Below are 24584 nucleotides of genomic sequence, written 5' to 3' on the forward strand. Positions count from 1 at the left end.
GGACGAGGGTCTCACTTGCTAGTCACATGAGACCCCTGCTCAAACACTAGGCAGGCCAAAACCCTTTATGTGTGTCTTCCTGGATGAACATGATGTCTGATTCCCTCCTAATCCAGGGATGGGGGTTATGTAGTCTATAAAGGAATGCTTGTCTTCGGTGCCCTTATAGATGAGCACTCATTTTCTAGGGGTTCAGGAGCTTCCAACTGAAAAGGAAAAGGATTTCCAGGAAAGAAACACAAAAACTGTTTCCTGTTACTAATAACAACATTACAGAGGTGAATTGCTGAAACCGGTCCCACAGTCTCTGGCTGAATCCTGAGACACACTTCAGCAAGCTGCCAGCCAAAAACCATTCCAAAAGCTGTCTGTAATAGGAGGCCTGTCTTGTAATTGCCATGTAAGTCAAGTAATGAACACAAAGCCCTGTTTGGAAAATAAAAGATACTCCATCAAAGAAATCCCAACTGAACTACATAGAGAGACCCTGTCTCAAAAAATCTAAATAAATAAATAGAAAAAATGTCATTATATAGGCTCATATTTCCTTCCACATACAATATTTGAAACAATATTTTTTCTACCATGAGTTCTTAGTGCTGTGTGAATGATAACCCAACTGTTGAACTGAGAACCCATCTCCAGCACAGTTCCTTTTTACTCAGTTTTATAACTTTGACAAAAGTAGTAGCATATAACGGACACTAGATGGAGCAACATTCTAAATAATCCTTCCTAACCAGCAACTTTCTTTATAATATTATTTAAAAATAAATCATGTCTAGAAAAGTCATCAAGTTAACTGAACACATTCTGCAGGCAAACATAAATGGCTTTGCATATTTCTGGAGTAAACAGACAAGACAAAGATATGAGCTTGGAGTATAGCTTAGAGGCAGAGCAGTTGCCTAGCACATGCAGGGTCCTGGGTTCAATCCCCAACACTGCCAAAGAAAACTCTAAAAACAGATTTAAGAAAAAAGTTTGGATTCAGAGTAGTTTTACATAATAACATAGGGTGAACTATTTCCCCAAAATTCATTTGCTGAGGTCCTAGTGCTCAGCTTCTAACTGTATTTGTAGAAAGGATCTTTAAAGATGTAATTGAATTAAATGCAGTCTTATAATGTCTTTGTTTTGTTTGTTTATTTGGTTTCCTGTTATGTAGTTCAGGCTCGCCTTGAGCTCACTCTGAAGTCCAGGTTGGCCTTGAACTCACAGTGCTGCTATTAGGATGTCTAAGGCCTGGCCTTTTCAGCATATCCTGGAATCCAAATTCTGCAAAACCCAGTCACCTTCAGAAAGGCCTTCAGCTGTTTAATGTGTTTTGGCAAAGGGAAGTCTATAGTGGGTTGAATTTTCTCTGAACTTAGTGCCCTTTTGTCCTGAGAAATAAGCAGCCCTAAATAGGTGACCGAGGACTAGCAGATTTGGGCCTTCTCCCAGGACATTTTATAACCTCAGGAGACTAGAAAGTTAAGTTCCCTCTCATACTTGTGTCTCTATATCCCCACAGAGCATCAGACCATCTACATAATGCAAGAGGGCGATGCTAGCAGCTAGCCGGGAAAAGCCGAGTTTACTACATCTGTGTGTGGATGGGCTGACATTGGGAGAGAGAAATAGCAGCAGCTAGCTAGGAGAGATTTCATCCATGAGTAGATAGGCTAACACCAGGAGAGAGATCTTAGCAGCAATCTGGGAAAGGAATTAGGCTTATGTAGATATTGAAAGGGCTAAGGAATCTGGGTGAAAAGTTTATGATTGAGCCCAAGGACAGGCTGTGCAGGTGTGTGAACAATCACTGGACTTTTTGGCACTGGGGAGATTGTCTTCTGTTTGCTGAGAAATAACCTGTCATTTGCTGAAAGTGGCCTGTTTGCTTGGCCTGTTTGCTCATGTAGATTTCACCTAAGTCAGGCATGACAAAAAGAAAATGTCTTTAAGATCTAAGACAGAAAAGCAGCTGGCTGAGGCTGGAATCTGTGTCCATAAAGTGTAGAGATGGGGCATAGCTGGATGTAGAGGCACAGAGGTGGATTACATGCATGCACCACCACACCCGGCAGCAGGGTATCTTTGTCAGAAAAGGACATTTGGACACAGACATGGAGCAAAAATGTAAAAACACAGGAAAGAGACAACCATCCACTAGTCAAAGAGAGAGGCCTCAGAGCCAAAAGAATCCAACCCTGATAACACATTGGTCTTAGACTTCCAGAACTCAAGAAAAATTAATTTCTCTCTCTTAAGTCATCCAGTTCATGGCACTTTGTTACAGAAACCCTGGTAAACTAATACATGTGGAAAGGATTTTTGTCTTTTTTGTTCACTGATGTATCCCAAACACCCTAGTATGATGTCTGGCACATAGTAGGTGTTCAATAAATATTTGCTGAGTGACTTTATAAATAAAGCAGATTAATAAGATTCTTCCCTTAGATAACTATATTAAATGCCCCCAATGTTACAGTAATGCAACATTTTCACAAGACCAGGAAATTTGAATTCCGGTGTCTTAGCAGGTATCATGGCTTAACTGGGCTGTTGCCACACGTGAAGAATTAAAATCCTCTGGTGAAACTCTTGTGATGATTCAAAATGAGGTACGACAAAACCTTTACCATAATGACATAGGAGGTGAGGGCATGACAAAGCTGGCTTGATCTGTTAAGTACAAGAGCCCAGAATAGATGCACAGAACAGTTCCCAAAGCCCTGCATGTGGACTTCTAGGAAGAGCTCCAGCATGTCTTCAATAGGAGGCAAAGAGGTGGATGGTCAGGCTGAGGCATGGGATCCCAGCACCACCTCTCAGGACCCATATGTAGAAGTTTTCACAGGTTTCTTTGAGATTTGGACAGTATAGAAGACAGACACCAAGAAGAGCTTGCTATTAGGGCTTTCCTTAGGATAGCCTGCTCTGCTTCCTCAAGAGCGTACTTTTATCTTACTTTTCCCTCCTTTACTCAGCCCAAACTCACTCTGCAAAGCCAGTTTCTCTCTCACTCTTCACTTTTACTTTTTCAAATAAATTTTGTCACTGTTTTTTGCTCATCTCCTTCAATTCTTTGTTTGAGATGAGACGAATGTGGACTCTAACTCTAGAAGGAGAAGCAAGCAACCCAAAACCCCCTAACATTTAATTGGCAAGGCATTTTTAGACAGAGCTACCTGATAACAGTAATGCAACAGATGCAAGTTACTCCATATAAAGAAACAGATCAAATTTATTAATCCCATCCTGAGCAGAATGGTACAAATTTAGAGCTTGTTGTTATTACTATGCCCACAATGTATCTGATTATCTGACTTCATTAAAGGCATCAAGAAAAGCTTGGAATACCAATTTAAAGAAAAAAATAGTTAAGGACTTTCCTGTTGCTCTTATTGAAGCATTTCTTTTTGGAACAAAAAACCTAATTAAATTTCCTTCTGTTTATTTAATTGTGGATTCGTGGTGCCTCCTTTCAACCCCATCTCCACATCTTAATGTCATCACTATCATCATCAATCAATATTTAACTTGGTACCCTGAATATATGCTAGGTGAACAACAAAATAACACACAAAAGTATTATAGTATATAGAAAATATACTCTGATTTTAATGACATACAAATATCCTCTAAATAACAAGTAGAGGGAATATTCATTAAAACTAATACTTATGTTAGAGATGATAAGATTATAAGTAATTCTCTCTTTGGTTTATTCATAATTTTACCTAATGTCTCCATTTTTAAAGCATAAAGTTCTTTTAAAAATTCTAACTTTGTATTCATTATTGGGAGAAAATTTAGAATTAAAAATCTCCCCAAAGGAGGGTGGGAATCTAGCTCAGTGGTAGAATTCTTACTTGACTAGCATATATGAAGCCCTAGGTTCAATCTCCAGTACTGTAAAGAAAAAATGTATGTGTATATATATATATATATTGCATATTTTATATATTATATATATCCCCAAAGGAGAGAAAGATATGCTGACATTTATTTTATAAGTACATATGAGGAAGCCAAAATTCACAGACAAGTGAAAGTCAATATTTAAATCAAAATGAGAAATTCTCATCTATTCTGAAAGTAATTTGAAGACCAAGTTAAACTCGTTCTTAGTTTGGGGTCTGGAATTACCTCCAGAACTGATGCAATTTAAAACCAGTGCCTGTAATTGTTTACTAAAATCTTCATCCCTAAGGGGAAGTCTTCAGAAGCGACACTGTTGCGACTGCCTAGAGACCTGAGCTAAGGTAGCAGGGAGAACTACAGGCATTAAATTCATTTTGAAATATTATTTTCCTTCTCAGCAAAAATAAAACCTAAATACTTTTTTGCAATATGTAATTTGTGATCGAGCCCTCTTCTCCTAGAGTTTAGTTTCTCGTGCACTTGCTCTTCTTTTCCTGAGAACCACAGCATAAATAAGAAGTTCATGCCTCTGGGGCTCCTTCAGGGAAGAATGGAAAAAATGAGGCTGTGGACTTTCTCAAGAAGAAAGGATCATGAAATTACTGTACTGCCACCCTTGTCTTCTCCAGAAGGCTGATAAATATCGTGACTGCACGAGATGCACAACACCCCTAGGAATACGAACAATTCTTTGTCCGTTTGATTGGAAGTCATCTTCAGAGCTCGGAATCAGGCTTTTATCAAACTCTAGACAGAGCCTTCCTTTCAAGGGAAGATCATCCTTATCGGAGTAGTGTTCAAAAGTGTGGTTTTCTGCACTCAACCAAGAAAGCCAGAGGTTGGGAAGCCCATGGATTGGGCTTTTCCCTCGGCCTAGGTTTGGGGCCCTCCTGCCCCTCCTGTCCCTCCTGTCCCCTTGCCAAGGCTGGCTTCTTCCCATCTTCCTGACAACATCTCAAGGCCACCTCCTTACAGAGTGCCTCTTCCCTTGTCCCCTTAACAAAAGCGGATGCCCTCTGTGATTTCCTGCGCAGCGCCCCTGGCGAGGTGCAAGGCTGCGCTGGCCTGGCGTGTTTGCAGGTGTTCCCCCCTAGTGTACCAGAACGAGGGCCCGCTCCTTGCACCACAACAGTGAGCACACCTCCGCCACCGCCCAGGTGCCCCTTTGGGGCTTTTTGTCCGAGTACAGAAAGTGCACCTCCTTCGAATTTTTTCACTCTGGCGCCGTCGGTTCTCTCCTCAGCCTGGCCAAGTCCGCGACCCTCAGGCTTCTGACCTCAACTCGGACCCCACACAGTCACCAGAGGGGCACCACTCCCCTCAACTCCTCCGCCTGCAGGAGGCACCTTACTCTGATTGCCTTTCTCTCACTTGCACCTTTTTTTTCAGACTGTCCTGCCAGCTGCCACCCTAACACCCTCAGCCTGTAGCGCCTCCCGGGAGCCCAAACCCAGTTCTCCCGCTGGCGCCTCAACCACCAGCAGATCGGGAGAGGCCGGAGCTGCCCGCTGGGGGCGGGGCCTGGGCGTGTCTTCCTTGATACACGGCCCCTATTGGCCTGATGTCGAGGGCGTGCCCTGGGATGGGGCGGGGCCTCAGCCTGGTTCTCCAGCCGCCTGTCAGGCCCCCAGCATTCCCGAGGCTTCAGCTTCAGCGACTGCGGCAGAAGAGCAAGACTCCGGCTCGCTCAGCATGTCTGAGAAGCGACACACAGACGACGCCCGGCGGCTGCCCGACTCCCTCAAGGGTGAGCCTTGTGCCCCTGGTGAGGCCCCAGCGTGGCCCGCTGCCCCTAAACCCTCCTCTGGGGACCGCGGTACGACAACCGGGGGTCTCTGCTGCTTTGGGCTCCCCGAGCGCTTCCCAGAGCCGTCGTCTTTTCCCTCAAACCTCGTTTCGAAGGCTGGGAGTCACGACATCGGGGCGGTGGGGTACAGAGGGCACTGCCTGGCAGGGCACACGGTGGACGCGCCCATGGCAGGATCCCTGCCCAGCACTCAGAGCCCTGCTGGGGCTCGCGTTATCCCGCGTCGCCAGATGCCTGGCCTGGTGCCAGAGCTTCCTTATCTCAAGCCATCCTCTAGGGCGAGGAAAGGAAGAAGTAACTGGCAGCCAGCGAGTGGTGCAGGCGGAGTCCCGCGTCTTCTCCCCTCGCCCACTCCCCCTTCTTCCCTGCTCACCCAGCCTCCAGGTCACCTCCTCCACCACCCTCAGGCACCCCCAAAGTAAAGGCCCCTCCTTGGACCTGGAAAGAATCTCTGCCTCCCCTACCATAATCCCCAGCTTGGGAACCTGATACAAGGCCCCAGGAAGGCATTCTTCCCCTCTTTCTGCCCCATACTTCCTCCTCTTCCGCTTTGTCTTAGGAAACCCTTATTCAGGTCTTTTGTCCCTTAGGAGGACAATCTCTTAGGATAGTTAGCCTACCATCACCACCCCGCTAGGGCCTCCCCAGTCTTGAGCCATCATGTTCCCCTGTGAAGAAAGCTAGTGTCCTTGAGCGAATACCACCTTGAGGTTATATTGGCCAACTCCTTGGGGTGGGGGAAGAGAGGTGATCAGCCTCTCAGGAGTATTGCTATCCTCTCTGGAGCTCTTAGTGATCCAAAGGAATTATTTCTAAAGATGGAATTTCAGACAGAATGACGCAGTAAAAGAAATTTAGGGTGCTGGTGGGCTTTCCCAGAAGCCTCAAAGAGCACTTAGCTGGAGTCTTGGGGATGTAATTTAGTGGTGGTTAAGTGCTTGCTTGCCTAGCATGTGTGTGGCCCTGGGTGGGATCAATACCCAACAATGAAATACGTGTGTGTGTGTGTGTGTGTGTGTGTGTGTGTGTGTGTATCCTTCCCCAAATTAGGAGTACAATAGCAAGAAGTTGATAAAGTTGACGGGAGTAATAACAACAACAATGACAAAACATGAACACTAAATAGGGCAGGCTTGGTACCAAATATTTTATAGACATTTTATTATCTTCACAACAGATGTGATAGGTACTGTTCACATGCTCACTTTACACTTGAAGACACTGATACTCAATGAGATTAAATTGCTTAAAGGCACATAGAGTAGTGGACCCATATTTCAAATCTGAATTTGATAACAAAACTTGAACAGGAAAAAAAATGTGATCACTACTTCTTTGATAGTTGTCTTTTCCTAGATCTTAAAAAAAAAAAAAAAAAAAGGTGAAGATTCTTTCCTCTGTACCCTGACCTCTTACTGGGAAACTGCTCTGTGAAATCAGTCTGGAGTTCTTTGGAAATAAATATGATCTTTGTTCTTAAATATTTGTTATTGTCACAGACTAATTTTTAACATAAATTCTACACTTAATCTGTTTTTTTAAAGGTAGAAATCTTTTAAGAAACTAGTGAAAATGAATGCACCCTCTCCTCTAAAAGTATATGCTTGGTCTATGTTACTCTGTGTGTGTGTGTGTGTGTGTGTGTGTGTGTGTGTGTGTGTGTGTTATGGTAAACCTTAAAGGAAATAAGAAAGCCTTTACTAGAATATATCAAATAGACTTTCTGGAATGCTTGTTATATGCCCAACACAACCTAAGTGCTTTACAAGCATTATCTCTTGAATGCTGTCATATGTCAGACACAGTGTTAGGTGCTTTACATTTATCTAATTGGCATTAAGTGCTTTACATTTATCTAATTGCAAGATTGCAACAAGTCCACAAGAAAAATGTCATTATTTCCATTTTACAATAAGGAAACTGAAGGTCAGAGTGATAAAAATCAGACACAGCTTATAAGATTCAGAGCCAGGTTTCAAACCCAGGCTCTCTGATTTTCCAAACCATTTTCTCTGTCTTAGAGAAACTTCCAACTTCAGTACTTTGCTGAAGGAAAGTAAGCAAAGAAAGGCCAGCAGAACCCTGTATCGGTCAAGACCTCTTGTATACAGCAGCACTACTTCTGAGGGGACAGTGGAATTACAAAAGGCCACACTCTTTATATCTTTATTAAGAATTAGTCCTAGACAGGTAAACATAATCAAACCTAGGACATGACTAGTTTTTCCTAAAGCCGGTGCATTCTCTTTGTAATGAAATAATGCAGGTAGATTGCAAAGAAATGTATCATTATAATTAAGAGTCATGTCAACAGGATAAATCCCTTTGGGAGAATCTCAGAAAATAAGCAGGATCATGGGACTGATTTGTTTATTTCAGCTGTTACAGGCTGATCAAATTGGGGAGAGCTTTGTAACTTCTTCAATAATTAATCTGAGTCCAACCATTGTTGGTCATATATTAACTGAAACTAGAGACCAAGACTACAAAAGCTGTCATTTGTGTATTTTTTTATGATTAAGTAGATTTTTGGTGCGAGCTGATAAATTTTATACCATAAAAGATAGTCACTTTTGAAGAAAAAAATTTAAAGATGTTGATAAAGTGATGTAGATAGGATTCAAAAATCTGTTTTTAAAGAAGGCATGGAGCTGGATGCTGTGGCACACACCTGTGATCCTAGCTACTCAGGAAGCTGAGGCAGAAGGATCACAGGTTCAAGGCTAGCCCGGGCAACTTAGTGAAACCCTGTTTTAAAATGAAATATTTTTTAAAGCGCTGGGGGTAGTCCAGTGGTAGAGCACTGTGTGAGATCCTGAGTTCAATCCCCTAGTACTGCAAAAAAGTAGGAAGAGCAAGAAGGAAGGGGAGAGGGGGAGAAGAGGAGGAGCAGGAAGGAAAAAGCAATTTTCTGAAAACTAAAAGTGAACACCGCTTGCATGTTGGCCTAGCATCCTGTGCATACCTCTGTCATAATGTTTATTAACAGTATTATAATTATCAGTTTGATTTATCCATTATCCTTTTGGATGAGGAAAGCTTTTGAAAACAAAGATAACGTCCCTCCTCATTGTACTAGCTCAATACCAAGTACATAGTAGGTGTGCAAAATGTTTGTTGAAAGAAAAAGAAAGTGGAAAGGGAATAAATCATATTGTAAAATGGTTGTTAAATGTCTGTTGGAACCTTATTCATTGTTTTCATAACTGCAACTGTTGATTTTAAAATGTGACAATCACATTCCTTATTACATACTGTCACCATAGATAGACTGTTTATCTGGGTTTACATTATCAACAAAGGGATTATAATTGCCAAGATAATATATTGTACCTAATGAAAAATTTCACTTATGAAAAAGAGAGAAGTAGAAAGTAGGAATTGTAGGGGGCTGGGGATTTAGCTCAGTGGTTCTGGCGCCTGCTTTGCAAGCGCAAGGTCCCCAGTTCAATCCCCAGTACCAAAAGAAAAAAAGAAAGTAGGAATTGTGTCTTCATTTTGGGGGGGGAGGTACTGGGGATCGAACTCAGATCCTTCGCTTGCACAGCAGGCGGTGAAACCACTGAGCTAAATCCCCGGCCCTGTGTCTTCATTTTCTATTGACACATGCGTTCCTCCATTTTTTTTTTTTTTTTTTTTCTGTATCTTTGCACTCTGGAACTGGTAAAGAAACTTGAACACCAGGCTTTTGCCTTGATGCTTCATTTGATTAGCCCTGAAAAATAAGACCGAGAAAATATCCTCCTTAAAGGGCTTAACGATAAAGATGATGCCACACTTGTCCACTGGAGTGACCACCTGTGGGAAGAGAGTGGGCTGTAGTGAAATGAGGTAGAATTCAGAATGACAGGCTCTGGCTTGAGATCTCAGGATGATCACTTCATACCTGGGTCACCTTGGACAAGTCTCCATGTCTACAGGGTCACTCCCCAACTCTACGCCGGTGTAATCTCCTGCCCCATTGCTCTCCCAGGATTTTAAGTATTAAATGTGAAAATTATCTGAACTTCCCTCTGAAACTTTAAAATGAAAATTATTAAGACATTGAATGGAGAAAACAAAGAAGAAGAAGTTTAACAATGTCTAGGGCTTTCAAACCAGAAAGCTATTTTTGGAGTACTACTCAGAAAGCCTAGTCGTATTCCAGGAAATTGAAATTTACTGGTGAATATAAAAGATTTATATGACAGATGATCTAACAACATTTAACTCTAGCTCCCCCCCCTCCCACCACCCAATAAACCAAATGCGGTCTGTTTCTCCTCCAGAGACAGAGTCCCTAGACAGATCGTTAGTCTCGGTATTTTCTCCATGGTGCATAGGTCCCAGAAGGCAGTTCACATACTAAAAAGTTTATTCCTATGAACCACATCAATAACGATCTTACAGTTCTCATAATAATAATAGCTACCACTTATTGAGCATAAAAACACTAAAATGTAGGGTTTTTTTCTATTTTCGTGTTTTTCTGACCTAGTCCAACTTAAATGAACTTTATATCTGTGATGAAATTGATTTTCTCCCCAATTTTCCAAATGGAAGTGTTTTTATATTTCTAGACATGGACCATGTTCAGCCCAGGCTCCTCCCTTCCTGAATTCTCCAGCCTCGCAGTTAGGAAAGGGTTGATTTTTAAAAAAGAAAAGTAAACACTTGAGTTGTCAATTACTTTGGGACAGAGGATGATTCTGAAGGGTGCTCCTGGACCGTCTATGTTGACATATGAAGAAGTTTCAGTTTGTCTTGTGTAATAGATGGTCTTTTCTCTGCCCCAAGGAAATTGCAGACTCACTCCACTCATTTAACTATTTAACAATTGTATACTGAGTTCCTGGGAATCTTCTGTATTAGTTCAACTGTGTGTCACACTTATCCACACTAGACCTCGGAGGTCTCCTGTTGGCCCTGTTTTGAAAACAAGTAAACTGAGGCATGGGGTGCTAAGGTGCTTTCCTAAGATCACACAGTGCATACCACAGCCAATCCTAAATCCTTGTGCTGCATGTTTTGATAAGGCTGGAGTCTCATGAAGAGAACAGATTTTGAATTGTAAGTGTGATAAATTTTGTTTAAACACAGTAAAGTGGTAGGTAGCAGCTTGGAAGAAGGAGGCCTTCAGAGGTCCAAATATTAAATTATCAATGTTGTTCTCCCCTCTTTATTCCCCCCTCCTCTTTTGTGACCTGAAATATTCTAATGAAGAAAAGCTACAGAAAATCTTCAGGAAATATTTAGGAAATAAAACATTTATGCATATTTTAGTCTCATTATTTTTGAGCTAAGCAGAGGATTCCCTTTACTTCAACTTTTTTTGTTGTTTTTTTTTTTTTTTGGTACCGCGGATCAAACTCCTTGGACTTGTGCTTGCGCAGCAGGTGGCGAAACCACTGAGCTAAATCCCCGGCCCACTTCATTCAACGTTTATTGAAAATCTTTAAAAGGATTAGTCCATTTCCTTTCCTTAATATTTCATAGTAAGCACATTTCAAGCTTTGTGATTCACCAGTACTCCACCAGTACCAGTTCTTTGGATTGCTTTGATACTTGTAGTTGGTCCGTGATAGGGAAGAAAAGATACTACATAGTCTTTTAGTCAGGGTTCTTAACTTGCTGCCATCTGGCCTGAAGTCACTCTAGCCTGGAGATTAGTTTCTTCCTTAGAGACTTAAGGATAAGGGTATTCTAATGGCCATAAACTCCCTAATTAAAGTAGTTGAAATAAGATATAATGTGCTTATTGAGTTTGAAATCCTCTGCCTCTTAACCACCATTTTGTCAGTGTGTATTTATTGAGATCCTACTGGATGCTAACTCTGCTTCTTTCTCACCTCTGGCTCTTTTTTTTTTTTTTTTTGTCGGTACCAGGAATTGAACTCAGGACCTTGTGCTTGCCAGGCAGGTGCAGCCCGGCTGAGCTATCTCCTAAGTGCACCTCTGTCTCTTTTTCTCTGTAGGATGCTGCATTTATTTCTGCTTCTCTCTTTTTCTCTCCTTTCCTATTTCTCTTAGTTCCCATTTCTTCTGTTGTTTCCTTCCCTTCTTTGTCATTCCCCTAAACTTTCAATATGAAAATGATCCTTTTGCACATTTTCACTTTGAGATTTGATGATCTGGTCTTAAAAGACCTTGTTTCAAAATAAGTACAGAAAAGAGAAACTGAGAAGCTGGGAAATGTAGCCCTATTTGAATAGCTGGAGGAAAGAACAATCTCATTATTTAACTTACGAGAGTCTTCTTCCTCAAATAAATACTTGTATAACACACAAGAAGAACAGGTTATAACTGCCCATGGACCAAATCTGTCCAACTGCCTAATTTACTATGGCCCACAGCTATGAATAATTTTACATTTAAAAAAATTTTTAAAGAGCAGTGTTTTGCATTACACATGAAAGTTAGATTTGGATTCTATAAATCGAGTTTTATTGGAACACAGCCATGCTCTTTGTGTATATATTGTCTCTGGCTGCTTTCACACTGCACTAACAAAGCAAACTGTTTGCTCTCTGGGCCTTTACAGGAAAAGTTTGCCAAATCTTGACACAGAAACTCTGATGTGGAATAATGATGGCCAAAAAGAACATTTATATCCCAGATATAAAGCTTCTAGGAAGAAAATTTAAAAATGGACAAGATCCTGTATTTTTACCCTTTAAGAGGTGCTCTTAGAATGAGATGGCCTGTGTTTTTGAGATGAAATTCCCAATCGTCTTGTCTTTCTCCACCCAGATCTCATTTTTCCTTGTAGTTCACAACACTAAGTGTTTCACCTGCACTCAGTGAAAGGGGAGGAAAAATGATGGCCTCTATGTGTCAGATTATTTCAGGAACTCTTTGGCCTCTCCTTTTTTTGCGGGGGAGGCAATAATGCATATGACTCTGAGTCACATTTTCAGATATGATGTAAGATGCGTTTCTGGCCTTTCTCTGCAGAGAAAACCCAGTAGCCTTTAAACTTTCGAGTAATTCAATCTCAGTGATGAATGGGCTTTATTACTCCACGTGATTTCCAGTCATGCCAAGTTCAATAAATCTTAAAGTAAACCAGCTGATAAAGACGGGTAACAACCCACAGCTCTCTGAACACTGGCTTGAGTCAGGATCTTGGAAAGATCCTGCTTTTCCTAAAGGTAACCCAACAAAAATTACTGTACAATTCCTCTTTTTTCATGTTTTAGGGTTTGGATTTGTTCTCTTGTGGGGGTTTTTTCCCCCAGAAGGTCTTTTGCATTATTACTTTGGGTCTACATGAAAAATATTTGTTGTCTACATGTTTTTTATAAACATTAGAAATAGTATATATAAAGGAGATATCATGTGTTAGATATTCCATAAATGGTAGGTAGTAGTAATAATAAAAGACATCAAAATGAAAGAAGTTTAAAAATGTATACTTCCATTTTTTTCAGAAGATTAATTTTAATGATACATTAATAAGGATTTGCAAAAACTTTGCTAAATGTATATTCAATGCAATGGTTTCTAATTGACAAATTTGGGTTTCATCTAAATGTTCATACAGTCATTAATAATGATAAAGAATATACTGACATGAAAAGATGTTTACAGTATGAGGGGAGTGTTTTAAATCATTACACATGCCAGGACCAGAGATTTAGCTCAGTGATTCCACCACCTGCCTCGCAAGCGCAAGGTCCCAAGTTTGATCCGCAGTACCAAAAAAAAAAAAAAGGAAATGTATGTCATTATTAAATTTGGGGATGAAAAAAACAGAATACATAGAGTTAAAGAAAAAAAAAGGCTGGACATCATCCTGTATGCCTGTAATCCCAGAACTCAGAAGGCTGAGGCAGGAGAATCACTGTGAGTTTGAGGCCAACTTGTGCTACATGGTGAATTCAAGACCAGTCTGAACTGCAAGCAGCACCCCGTCCCAAAAAACTTTTTTTAAAAAGCTTAAAGGACATATAGTGAGGCAAAAAAATAATTACCAGAGATAAAGTTATAATTTTTCTATTTGCTGAGCTGTAATTTCTAATTATCATTGTTACTATTTCATTTTTAAAACATTAATATGAAACTTTTATTAATTTCCTGGAAGTAAGCCCAATTTGAATGTTCAACACAGAAATTTAAATCCTTAGGTTTACATCTGTATTTGGATCCTGACTTCGATTGATTAAAATTTTATTCTAATGCAGATTTTAGGGTAGAGTTTGGTAGTAAAAGAAAAAAGTGCTCTAAACCATGGCAAAGTGGTATTCATAACCAAGTATTAGAGATCCTTAATCTTTAGCAGTGTTCTTACCCAGCCAAATATGGTCAGGTACGTCAAACAGAGTATCTCAGGAATACAGATTGCCTGTTCTTATCATTTACCTCACAGAGCTGACAGGAAGGAGTTGCTCCTACAGCAGCAGGTGAGAGACTTGAAGGAAATGCAGTTCATGAAGCGCTGCTGAGTAGCTGAGGAAGGTGCTTTCTCTCTTTTACCCAGCAGTGACAGGAGACAGAGGGATCTTGTTTAGAAGCCTGGTAGAGCCATTCTTACCTCTCCGAGGAGTACGGTTTAGGCATCTTTTTGAGCTGTGACCAGGTGGGGAAGACTCTTGAGGATTGAAAATGAGATAATTTAATTATAAAGGAAAATGTGAAGCGCCGTTTTCCCAGAATATACACACTCTGATTATGTCTAGTTGAGTACTCGGCTTTGTGAAAGACCAAGCTCAGTTTCCAGCGTATCCTCGTAATTTCTCATCCCTCTGATGTACAATCCTGTACGCCTTCGGAGCTTGAAGGAACTCAGTGTGGCAATGAGAACTAACACAGAAATAACTGGGGCTGAACTTCTGGGCTGGCCCTTTTTAGATCTCTTTGAAAATGCACTTTCTTGAGAATCTTTGCATGTCCAAGCCCAGGCTGCCTGGGGATGGCATAAAGGGACAAATTAAATCATTTTAAGAGACTTTAGCAAAAAGGGTAAAAGAGAAGGGTATATAAAACTAGAATCTGGTATGTTTGCAATACACAGTAATTACATTCATCTTGGGGCAATTGGTATGTATATATATTAATAATCCATTTTTTTTGGTTTTGGCTTTTTGAGGCAGGGTCTCTCTTTGTAATTCAGGCTGGCCCTGAACCCACTATGTAGCCCAGACTGGCCTCAAAACTCGAGGCAATCCTCCTGCCTCAGCTCCCAAGTGCTGGGATTACAGGTGTGTGCCACCACGTCTGGCTCAATAATCCTTAATTTTTTTTACAAGTAAGAAACGTAAGACCTAAAGAGGTAAATATCATACAACTAAGAAGTAACAGAACTAAATTTTAAAAAAGAAGAAGCTGAAATTCAAACCTAGATACTCCATTCTCAGGAAATGTGTACTTAGTGTAAGGAGGGATATAGATGCATAAGAAATTAAAGTATGTATTAAGCAAAATATATGTTAAAGGACATCTATTGGAAAGTCAGGTATGCAGAGGGCTGGGGATTTAGCTTAGTGGTTCTGCCACCTGCCTCGCAAGCTCAAGGTCCCAAGTTTGATCCCTGGTACCAAAAAAAAAAAAAAACAAATTAAAAAAAAGTCAGATATGCAGGATACCATAGACAATGGTGATATAAACATGAGGCAGAGGGTCTGGACCTGTGCTCAGTGGTAGAGTGCTTGCCTGGCGTGCTCCAGGCCCTAGGTTCCATCCCAGCACTGAAAAAAATAAAAAATAAACAAGAACCATCTCTGCCTACAGGGCATTTATTGTTAGTATTTATGGCCAATCTGTTCCTTGTTTGGAATCTACAAGATTTGTATTTCACTAGAAATCTAGACCTAAGTCTGGCTATAAATAGGCACAGCTGGAATTAAGAGGGCTCCTCAGTAAGAATATCAGATTTCATTCATTCTCAAAACTCCTGCTGCACCTTCCCTGTTTCCTGAGAAAGTGCTGCAAACATCTTCAATGAGGACTTTTTACATTTAGTGGTGAAGAGTCCAGGAAATTTAGAACATGGGCTTTGGAATAAGGGACCCATATTTGATCCTGGGCCTCCTCATGTGACCTTGGGAAAGTTACATTGTTGCTTAAGTTAACTCATTCATAAAATGAAGATAAAAATACTTTGTTTTACAAGGCTGTCATAAGAGGTAAATGACATATTTCTAAAGCAATTCTGGCCCTTAGAAAACCAACCAAAGAGCCACTGTTTTTATTATCAGTTGTGATAATACTGGTAGAGGCTTCTCTACAAGAGCACTGTGTCTGTCCCTGCTTTGAATATTCTCTTGGTGAATGCCTCTGTCCCCCAACAGTTGTCACTTAGAAACCTCCAGGATTAATTTAGATCACTTTTGCTTGAGCACACGTGAAGACAGTTACCTCACAGAATGATGTAGGGTCAGAAAATTAAAACATTAACTAGAACCAAGGTGCTCACTGTGTGTTTCTGAGTTGTTACCTGTGTTTCAGAGCACGTGGCCTGGGTGCTGATGTGTCCATCTTTTCACCCATGCCCCTGCCTGAATCCTCTGCTCATTTCTTGGCCTCTTGTTTATGCAAAGTCTGTTTCATTACTTTTTTTACCCTTTCTTCTAAGCAGTAATACATTCCTAGAATACCTTCTCCCTTCTCCCCAAACTTTCATCAGTAAAACAGCTCTTGTAACCAGGCATGGTGATGTACACCTGGCATCCTGGCACTCTAGAAGGCTGAGGCAGGAGAATCCCAAGTTGAAGCCCAGCCTGGCCAACTTAGTGAGGCTCTGTCTCAAAACAAAAAAAATAAAATGGGACTGGGGATGTAGCTCAATGAAAAGGCCATGGGTTCAACCTCAGTAACGCAAAATAAGTAAGTAAATAAATAAATATAAAACAGTTCCTGAAAATATAACAGAACCTTTCTGTGACTAATAAGAAAATCAACAAGGCTTTCCCAGTCCCTATAGCCTCTACAGAAAGGAAAAACAAAAATGAGGAAGACAGTGGCAAAGGAAAATAGAAAATCCAGCACAGGAGATGATGGGGAATCCCCAGCAGGATAGAGAAAGGCAATTACAGAATGGTAGCTGAGTGAGCTGGATGGGAGAATTCTACACACATCTACAAGACTAAAGATGTCTACCCCAAGACTGCTTCAGAAAGGAATTGATGGAATACCTGACTATTCTGAAAGGCTATTTAGACCATTGATGGAATTTGAAGTTGAATCAATGATAAGGGCTTTGAAGACGCAGCTAAGGGGGGAAAAACACTAACTCTAGGAAAAAACAAAAAGTTTAACAGGAAAATAAACCTTGATTTTATTTAGTATGCATGAAGACATTTACTTCACACTGATACAGGATCAGAAAATTAGAAAGTCAGAATTAACCAAGGTACTCACTGTATGCTTCTGTGTTTTTATCCTATGGAATGTATACTCTACTATGTGGCTTAGCTTTGCATGGTGTTTGTGTATTCATGGTAATATAAGATTTGGTATTGATCTAACCAAAATTGTGATGTAATTATAGTGAAAAGATGGGTATGTGCTATGGGCCAGGCGGAGAAACAGCTAAATCCTCTTCCATACTGGAAAGTCACTAGGTAATGCTCAAAACTGAAAAAGTAGGAAGGACCAAAACAAGTATAATGGCTAGAAATGTGTAAGCAAATACTGCCCAAGAAGCAGTTTCTCTTGAGGCAGAAGAAATGTGAAGAGGTGAATAGGAACTGCCCTTTTTTGTACTTACCTGTATTTATCTGTTGGCTTTTAAAACTTTAAACAAATATGACTTTGATTAAACAAAAACAGAGAAAGCACAACAGCACAGCTACAAGGCTGCAAAAGAAGACGGTATGAGCAGTAGCCACAGTAGAGAAAAATAGGTTACCAATTTTATTTGATTTTAAAATATGGTTGCCTATACAAGGAAAAGGTTTGGAAGAATGTACCAAAATTTTTTTTATCTCAAGATTTTGAGTCAGTTTTCCCTCTTCTACTTTTCTGAGTTTTTTGCAGTTATTATTTTGTAATCAGATGGAAACACTTCTTTCTTACACAGGAAAGAGAAGTGGAAATGTGGAAGGAAGATTAGGAGCAAACATTGTTTTTAATAGTAAGAGGCCATGGGCCGCGGATTTAGCTCAGTGGTGCTGCTGTCTCCCTTGCAACCACAAGGTCCTGAGTTCAATCTCCAGCACCAAAAAAAAAAAAAAAAAAAAAGGTGGTAATAGTAAGAGGCCGCATAATCTATCTACTGATCGGGAAATTGCTAATAAATAATGGTTTATAAAATGAATGAATAAATAAATAAGTAAAGGCTTATAAAACCAGAGAAATGTTTTGCAGGTGTAATTGTAAAAAGAGGCTCTACACAACGTAGATCATATAATTTTTACCTTGAATCATGCTGTACCATCAGCTAAGATGCCTCTGCTTTCCCTTCCTTTTCACAGGTATTTTCCTTGCCATAGCATCCATCAGGACGAGCTGTGACAAAGCTCTCATCACCCACCCACCCTCTCCACTGTCATCTCCACCCCTGTTCTGAATAGATGCTCTATAGCTATGCTCACCACCTCGTGTTCTCATTATCTGCTTGTCTTTTCTTCCCCACTCAACCTTAGCATCTTAGGAAGCTGGGATTGGCTTCCATTCATTATCACACTAGTGCAAAGCCCAAGACAAAAGAAATAAGAGCTGTTTAATAAATGTTTCCTGGAGAACGCAATGAGTAATGTTGGGCAATATTTGTGTTAAGTAGCCTAAGGAAAGTAGCAGCTGCACTTCAGGGCTGGATGGGGATTGGATGGGAAAACGCACCTGAAGGAGCCAGCATAATCCCTTGAACATATGCATTCAGTGGAGAGCAGGAAGGAAGATGGTGGGGGTTGTGCTAATAACATGCTAAGAGCTGCTGGGTTTTGTTTTCAACAGACAGCCCCCGTACAGGCCTTGGAGTTTGTGGATGGATCTTGGTGGCTGCCTCATTCCTGTTCACACTTATAACTTTCCCAATTTCAATATGGATGTGCATAAAGGTAAAGAACATTTTGCTCACATCTGGAAAGGGGTCAGCTCCTACCTACATAAGCCCATTCTCTGTGGGTATGAGACAGAGAGAGACCATACTGGACTGTAATTTTTTCCTTCATCTCTCTTTTGGAAATTTCATACTACTTACCATTAGAATGAAATCTTACAGCTGCTTTTTAGCCATTATCGGGTCAGTCCTTCTCCGTGGATTAAAGTACCATCACCATTAAAAATTTTCTGGGGGCCGGGGATTTAGCTCAGTGGTTCCACTGCCTGCCTCACAAGTGGAAGGTCCCGAGTTTGATCCCAGTACCAAAAAAAAAAAAAAATTTCTGGGCCAGGGATGAGAAATGGTCCCCCAAGAACAGGTTTTCAGGATTTGGGATGGCAAGGTTTGCCTACTGGCTCCACTTTTTACTATGTACCTTTCCCATGTTTCCTCATTTGTAAGATGGGAGGAAATAACTGCACCTACTTCATAGGACCATTGTGAGGATTAAATGAAGTAGGGTGTGGTAGGTGACTTACCGCAATGCCTGGCCCACCATAAACACTGTCAAATGCTGGTTGTTTTTTCTATAGTTATTAATATTTGGATAAATAGCTATGGTTTGCATATTCCTAAAAGGATAAAATATGCTTCAACCCCTGTTACATGAATTTGTTGTTATAATTAAAGAAATCAGAAGAAGCCAGGCATGGTGACACACACCTGTCATGCATTTGTTTCTATATGCTATTCTAGACTTTCCAAATTTATACCATGAATATCTATTGCTTTCATAATCAGTTAAAAACAGTAAATAAATATCATGTTTGGAGATGATAAACATTGGACATATTGTTTATGGATATTATCTGGCTAGAAAGGAAAAATATTGTTTGACTTTGAGCCATCTAACCTATTTAGAAGTGTTTAAGCTATACATGTAAATGTTTGTACTCTTCCTGTTAAATTGTCATTCATGTCTTTATTCCAGATTATAAAGGAGTATGAAAGAGCCATCATCTTTAGACTGGGTCGAATTTTACAAGGAGGTGCCAAAGGACCTGGTGAGCACAGGGCTTGGGGGCTGCATGTCTGAGGATTGAAGTTCTTTTCCCTCGGGAGGGCCTCTGCTCTGTTGAGTTGGAAAGAGTCCATGGACCAGAAGTTGTGTAACAATAGCAGAGGCTCCAGCTAATCTCACTACCGACCCCCTCCCCTTCCCATTCCAGCTGATAAGATTATCTTCAGCCAGGAATAACTACAGCTCTGCAAATCTGAGCATGAGAACCCACGTCAAGGAAAGGCCTTTAGTTATTCATTTGGCAAGCTTCAGCTAAACTCCTCCTGTGTTCCAGGCCCTGGGAATTTAAGAGAGATCAGAACAGCCACCTCCCTCGAGGATCTTACTGTGTAGTGGGATACAACAAGGTGTCTCTTCAAAAGTACTTTATCCCACCGTTCTTGACACTTTCTGAAGCAGTTGCGGAAGTCCTCTTTTGTGAGTGTCCTTCATTGTGCTGTTGTGGCTGACTCAGTATTGTGAATCAATCCAAAACATTTACTTTTCACGGTCATTTTGACTTTGGGGAAGACCCAGAAGTCAAACAGTGCCAGATCCAGTGAGTAAGGTGGATGAGGACACACTACCATGCTTTTACCAGTCTGCCTTTCCAATTGAAGGCACTCAGCATGTTTTGATTTTTTTTTTTTTTTTTTTTTTGGTACCGGGGTTCAAACCCAGGTCATGCTTTCGAGTCAGGTAACAAAACCACTGAGCTAAATCCCCAGCCCTACTCAGCATGTTTTTGATCACACCTCGTGAAGACACAGAGGACTTCTAGAACTGCTTCTGAAAGTGGTAAAGAATGATGAGCTAAATGTGTTCAAAGAAGAAAGGAAGTATCTTGAGGAGATTAATGGCAATATGTCTTTTACGCTAAGATTTTTTTTTTAAATTCTTAAACATTCACCTGTGTTTTGATCATACCTAGTACATTGTATGAGGTGAGTATTGTGATCAAGTAACCACCACAGAGAGCCAGAGAAGTGAGAAACCAAGAGATGAGTGACTGACCCAGACTAGCAGTGGATGAGACAAGGTCCCTGGGGGTGACATCCCAGCCGAATCTTGAGGCAAGCAAAGGCGGTAGTCACAGGCAGGTGATCCTGGCAGAAATGGCAAAATGTACAAAGCATCGTAGGGGAGCTTTGCAGATTCGGGGAACTGCCAGCAGCTCAGTCCAGTGGGAGTGCAGGATATGAGGACAGAGGATGTGGATGAGGGGGTGAGCAAGGTGGGTCCTTCAGGACCATGGTGGGCAAGGTTCTTATCCTTAGGGAAGATGGCTGTGCTTGCAGCATAGGAAATGGGTCATAAGAGAGAACCTCAAAGAACAACTTGGGAAGCGATTACATTGGTCCGAGTAAAGGAAGAAAAATGACAGTAACAGTGGCATAAGGAAATGAATTCCATGGGGCCTTGTGGGAGCCTTCAAGGTAGGAAGTAAACAAGAGGAGTGAGGATAACTTCCCAGGCTTCTAGCTCATGCAGTTGGCAACTTTCAGTCAGTTGGGTGGATTCCATCAGAATTGCTAGAGATGTGAGCTGAGATGCCGGTCCCTCTCTGATCTTGTGTGTATCTTGGTTGCAGGTTTGTTTTTCATTTTGCCCTGCACTGACAGCTTCATCAAAGTGGACATGAGGACCATTTCTTTTGACATCCCTCCCCAGGAGGTAAGCTTCTCTTTTTTGGTAGCTAACTGAGGGATTGTGTGTGAACATGCTTTACACTGAAAAGGAAGACATTTTTGTTTTTGTTTTGTGGGGTTTGTTTTGTTTTAAGACAAGGTCTCGCTGTGTACCTCAGCCTGGCCTTGAATTCACTATATAGTTCAGGCATGCGCCACCACTGTTGGTTTTGAAAAGGAAAACACTTTTGGTCCTGACTCCCTTCTCCTTCCCCAGCTCCATGACCTAGGGGAAGAGCTTTTACCTCTTCTGTGCCTCAGTTTCTTTCTCATCTATAAAGCAGAGGTCGCAATAGCAGGACCTACTTCCTAGGACTGCTAGGAGGAGTAAATGAGATGTTACATGCAGTGCTTAGGTCAGTGCCTGATGAACAGTAAGTGCGGTGGGAATGCTTGCTGTTGGTAAGACCGAGTAGACTGTAAAGCTGATGGGGGTGTAGCATTGACATCTTCACTGTAGTTACCATCACTGTTTTTACTACCACAGTTCTCCTCATGGGTTTCGGATAGAAGATGCTGTTTAGGTCAGTAGTCATGATTTTGTGGTAGATAAATTGGTACAACCAAAGAATTTGAAACTGCTCATTTGGCATTTTAGACAAATTTGTCAATATGTTGCACTTTTTTCTGGCAACGTCACAAATATTGTCACAGTTGAAAAGCATAGCAGAATCCCTAGAAAGTACAGAGGTGCAGGAAGATGAGGGAATTCCTCACACTGCAGTGGTAGAGCCCAGACTGAGACCCAGCTCTACCAATTCCCTGTCCAGTGCCTTTCCCCAAGCTCCGTGCTAAATGCATTCTCCATTTGCTCCATCATGGCCCTCGAAGAGGTGACACCTGTGTCCCAGCCCATGTCTTAGGAGACGAAATAACCATTGCAGATAGAAAACCTGCAAGCGTGGTGAAGGGAGGGATAGAGAAATGCAGTCCGTGTGTCCTGGCTGCTGCCCAGATCCTCTGCATGATGGAGGAGCCTGGCCAGGTTGCTTTCTCTTGTCACAAAATCCAGAAACCAGTCCCGGAACTCCCTTGCTGGTACAGTTCCAAGTAGTTGCTAAGGTCAGACTTTTTAATCCCCACAACCTTAGGGATACCAGAAATCACTTTTACCCACATCTTACAAGAGCAAGCCTGAGAGCCTCCCTGTATTCCCCACACGTTTTCCCATCTTTCAAGGAAGACTGACTCTCAGAAGGAGCCCTTTCTTGGAGTTGCTGGGAATTCTGGCGGTTTCCTGTGTAAACATTGCAGGCATCTGGCAGGGCTGCTGTGAGCGTCTCCTTTCCAGCTGCTCCCTCCTCCCCTCCAATCTGCTGAAGGCAGAGCAGATTGGAACTTGGCAAGCAATCCTTTTTCCGATCCCCTGTGAACTCGCTGTGAAAGGAGATAAACACTGCCTCCAGAACCGTGGGCCAGAAGCTGCAGCTTTGAAAGCAGCCGGGGCGGAGTCACGAAGGCAAGAACCCGCGGAGGAGTGACTTCCCATCACATCCTGGGAAGTCATCCTCACACAAGATGCTAATAGACTGTACACTTATTTACAAGTCCCCTGCTTCTCTTTCTTGTTAAAGGTATTTTTAGATTACTTAAAGCAAAAAAAAAAAAAAAAGGCTGACTCCTTTGATGCCTGGCAGCCCTAAACAGCTACATAGCAACAGTGTTACTGCTTTCCATTTAGGGCTCAGTACACTTTCAAAAAGGCTTTGTTCCCGCTTTCCAAGGGCTTTGTTCCCAAATGTCTTCTAAATTGATCTTCACAGAAATCTGGGGAGAATTGGGCAGTGTCATTAGCTCCACCTCAGAAATGCAGGACCACCAGGTCACATGGTTTAAAGCCCTGCTCGAGGTCGCCCAGAGGGAATGGGCAGCACTGGAAATACAGTCCAGGTCTCTGTCCACTCCACACTTCGTCTCTCTTTCTGGGGCTTTTCTTCCCCTCATTTCACCTCTCACTTGGGCCGGGGATTTAGCTCAGTTGTTTCGCCGCCTGCTGCACAAGCACAAGGACCCGAGTTCGATCCCCGGTACCAAAAAAAAACCCAAACCATCACTTCTCACTTACTAACCAACCACCTGCTGCGGACCAAGCTCGCTGCCTGCGCTAGAGATGCAAAGACAAATCACCCCTAAGAAAGTCACAGTCTGAAAGAGAAGTAGAGCTGTCAGTAAATGTCAGGACAGCGAGGGGCAGTGGTGTGCAGGGAAGACTGCCTGCTGCTGTAGAGTGAGGCAGGGATGTTTCATGGAGAAAAGATGCATGAATGATGAGTAGGAATGCGCCAGTCTCGTGTTGTGATGGAGAAAGGAGGAGAATTTCAGGCAGGGTGTAAAGGCCTGGGGATGTGAACACGGAGCATGTGGGGACCCGCATGTGGCCTGGCACAGAATGTATGCAGGAGTCAAGAGAATGAGGCCAGAGGCCTGCAGGGCCAGATGTCAAAGGACTTTGCCCTGAAAGTGCCAGGAAGCTACTGGAACATGTTACCCAGGGATTACTGAATTAGAACTGACATTTTCAAAGATCACCATTGCATAAGTCCAAGTGCTTCTTGACTTGCAATATGGTTAAATCCTGATAAACTCATTATAAGGTGAAAATAGCATTAAGTCAAAAATTCATGTAATATCCCTACTCCACCAAACACCGGTGGTTTAGCAGCACATACGCTGTAGAGTGAGATTTGTTTCTCTTCACAATCATGGGGCTGACTGGGAGCTGAAGCTCGCTGCCTCTGGCCAGCATCATAAGAAAGAATTCACTGGATATTGTTGGCCTGGAAAAAGGTCACAGTTCAGAAATTGGAGTTGAGTGTCTGCTGAAGGTGAATTGATTTTACATCACTATGAAGTCAGATCATCAAAAGGAGAACTGTCATAAGTAGGGACCATCTATCTGTATAGGAGATGAATTAGAAACAAAATGAGATAGCTTTTTTAAAAAATTGTCTAAATTAACTCATTACAGTTAACAAGATCAATGTTTTACTTAATAAAGTTAATGCCATTATCTGAAATGAAAAATAATAAAGATATGTTTTGCAGAGGAGCTGGGGATTAAACCTAGGGCCTTATTTTTTATTTTAAGACAATGTCTTGCTACGTTGCCCTACCTGGGCTTGAATTTGCAATCCTCTTGCCTTAGCCTCCCAGACTGCT

The 24584-nt window shown here is 41.6% G+C and overlaps 1 protein-coding gene across 1 annotated transcript in view; it reads left to right on the plus strand.

The window, feature by feature from the left end:
• The first annotated feature begins 5487 nt into the window (after window positions 1-5487).
• Stom (stomatin) overlaps window positions 5488-24584 on the plus strand; it is a 29868-nt gene continuing 10771 nt past the window's right edge. The window contains exons 1-4 of the mRNA XM_004849455.4: window positions 5488-5656; window positions 18590-18693; window positions 19669-19741; window positions 21329-21411. Of these exons, the coding sequence (XP_004849512.1) occupies window positions 5602-5656; window positions 18590-18693; window positions 19669-19741; window positions 21329-21411 (315 nt within the window). The 5' untranslated portion in view covers window positions 5488-5601. The remainder of the gene's footprint in view (window positions 5657-18589; window positions 18694-19668; window positions 19742-21328; window positions 21412-24584) is intronic.

Source organism: Heterocephalus glaber, unplaced genomic scaffold (genome assembly GCF_053883595.1).
Source record: "Heterocephalus glaber isolate CG9 unplaced genomic scaffold, H.glaber_assembly_v1.0 deba00001479, whole genome shotgun sequence".
Lineage (NCBI taxonomy): Eukaryota > Metazoa > Chordata > Mammalia > Rodentia > Bathyergidae > Heterocephalus > Heterocephalus glaber.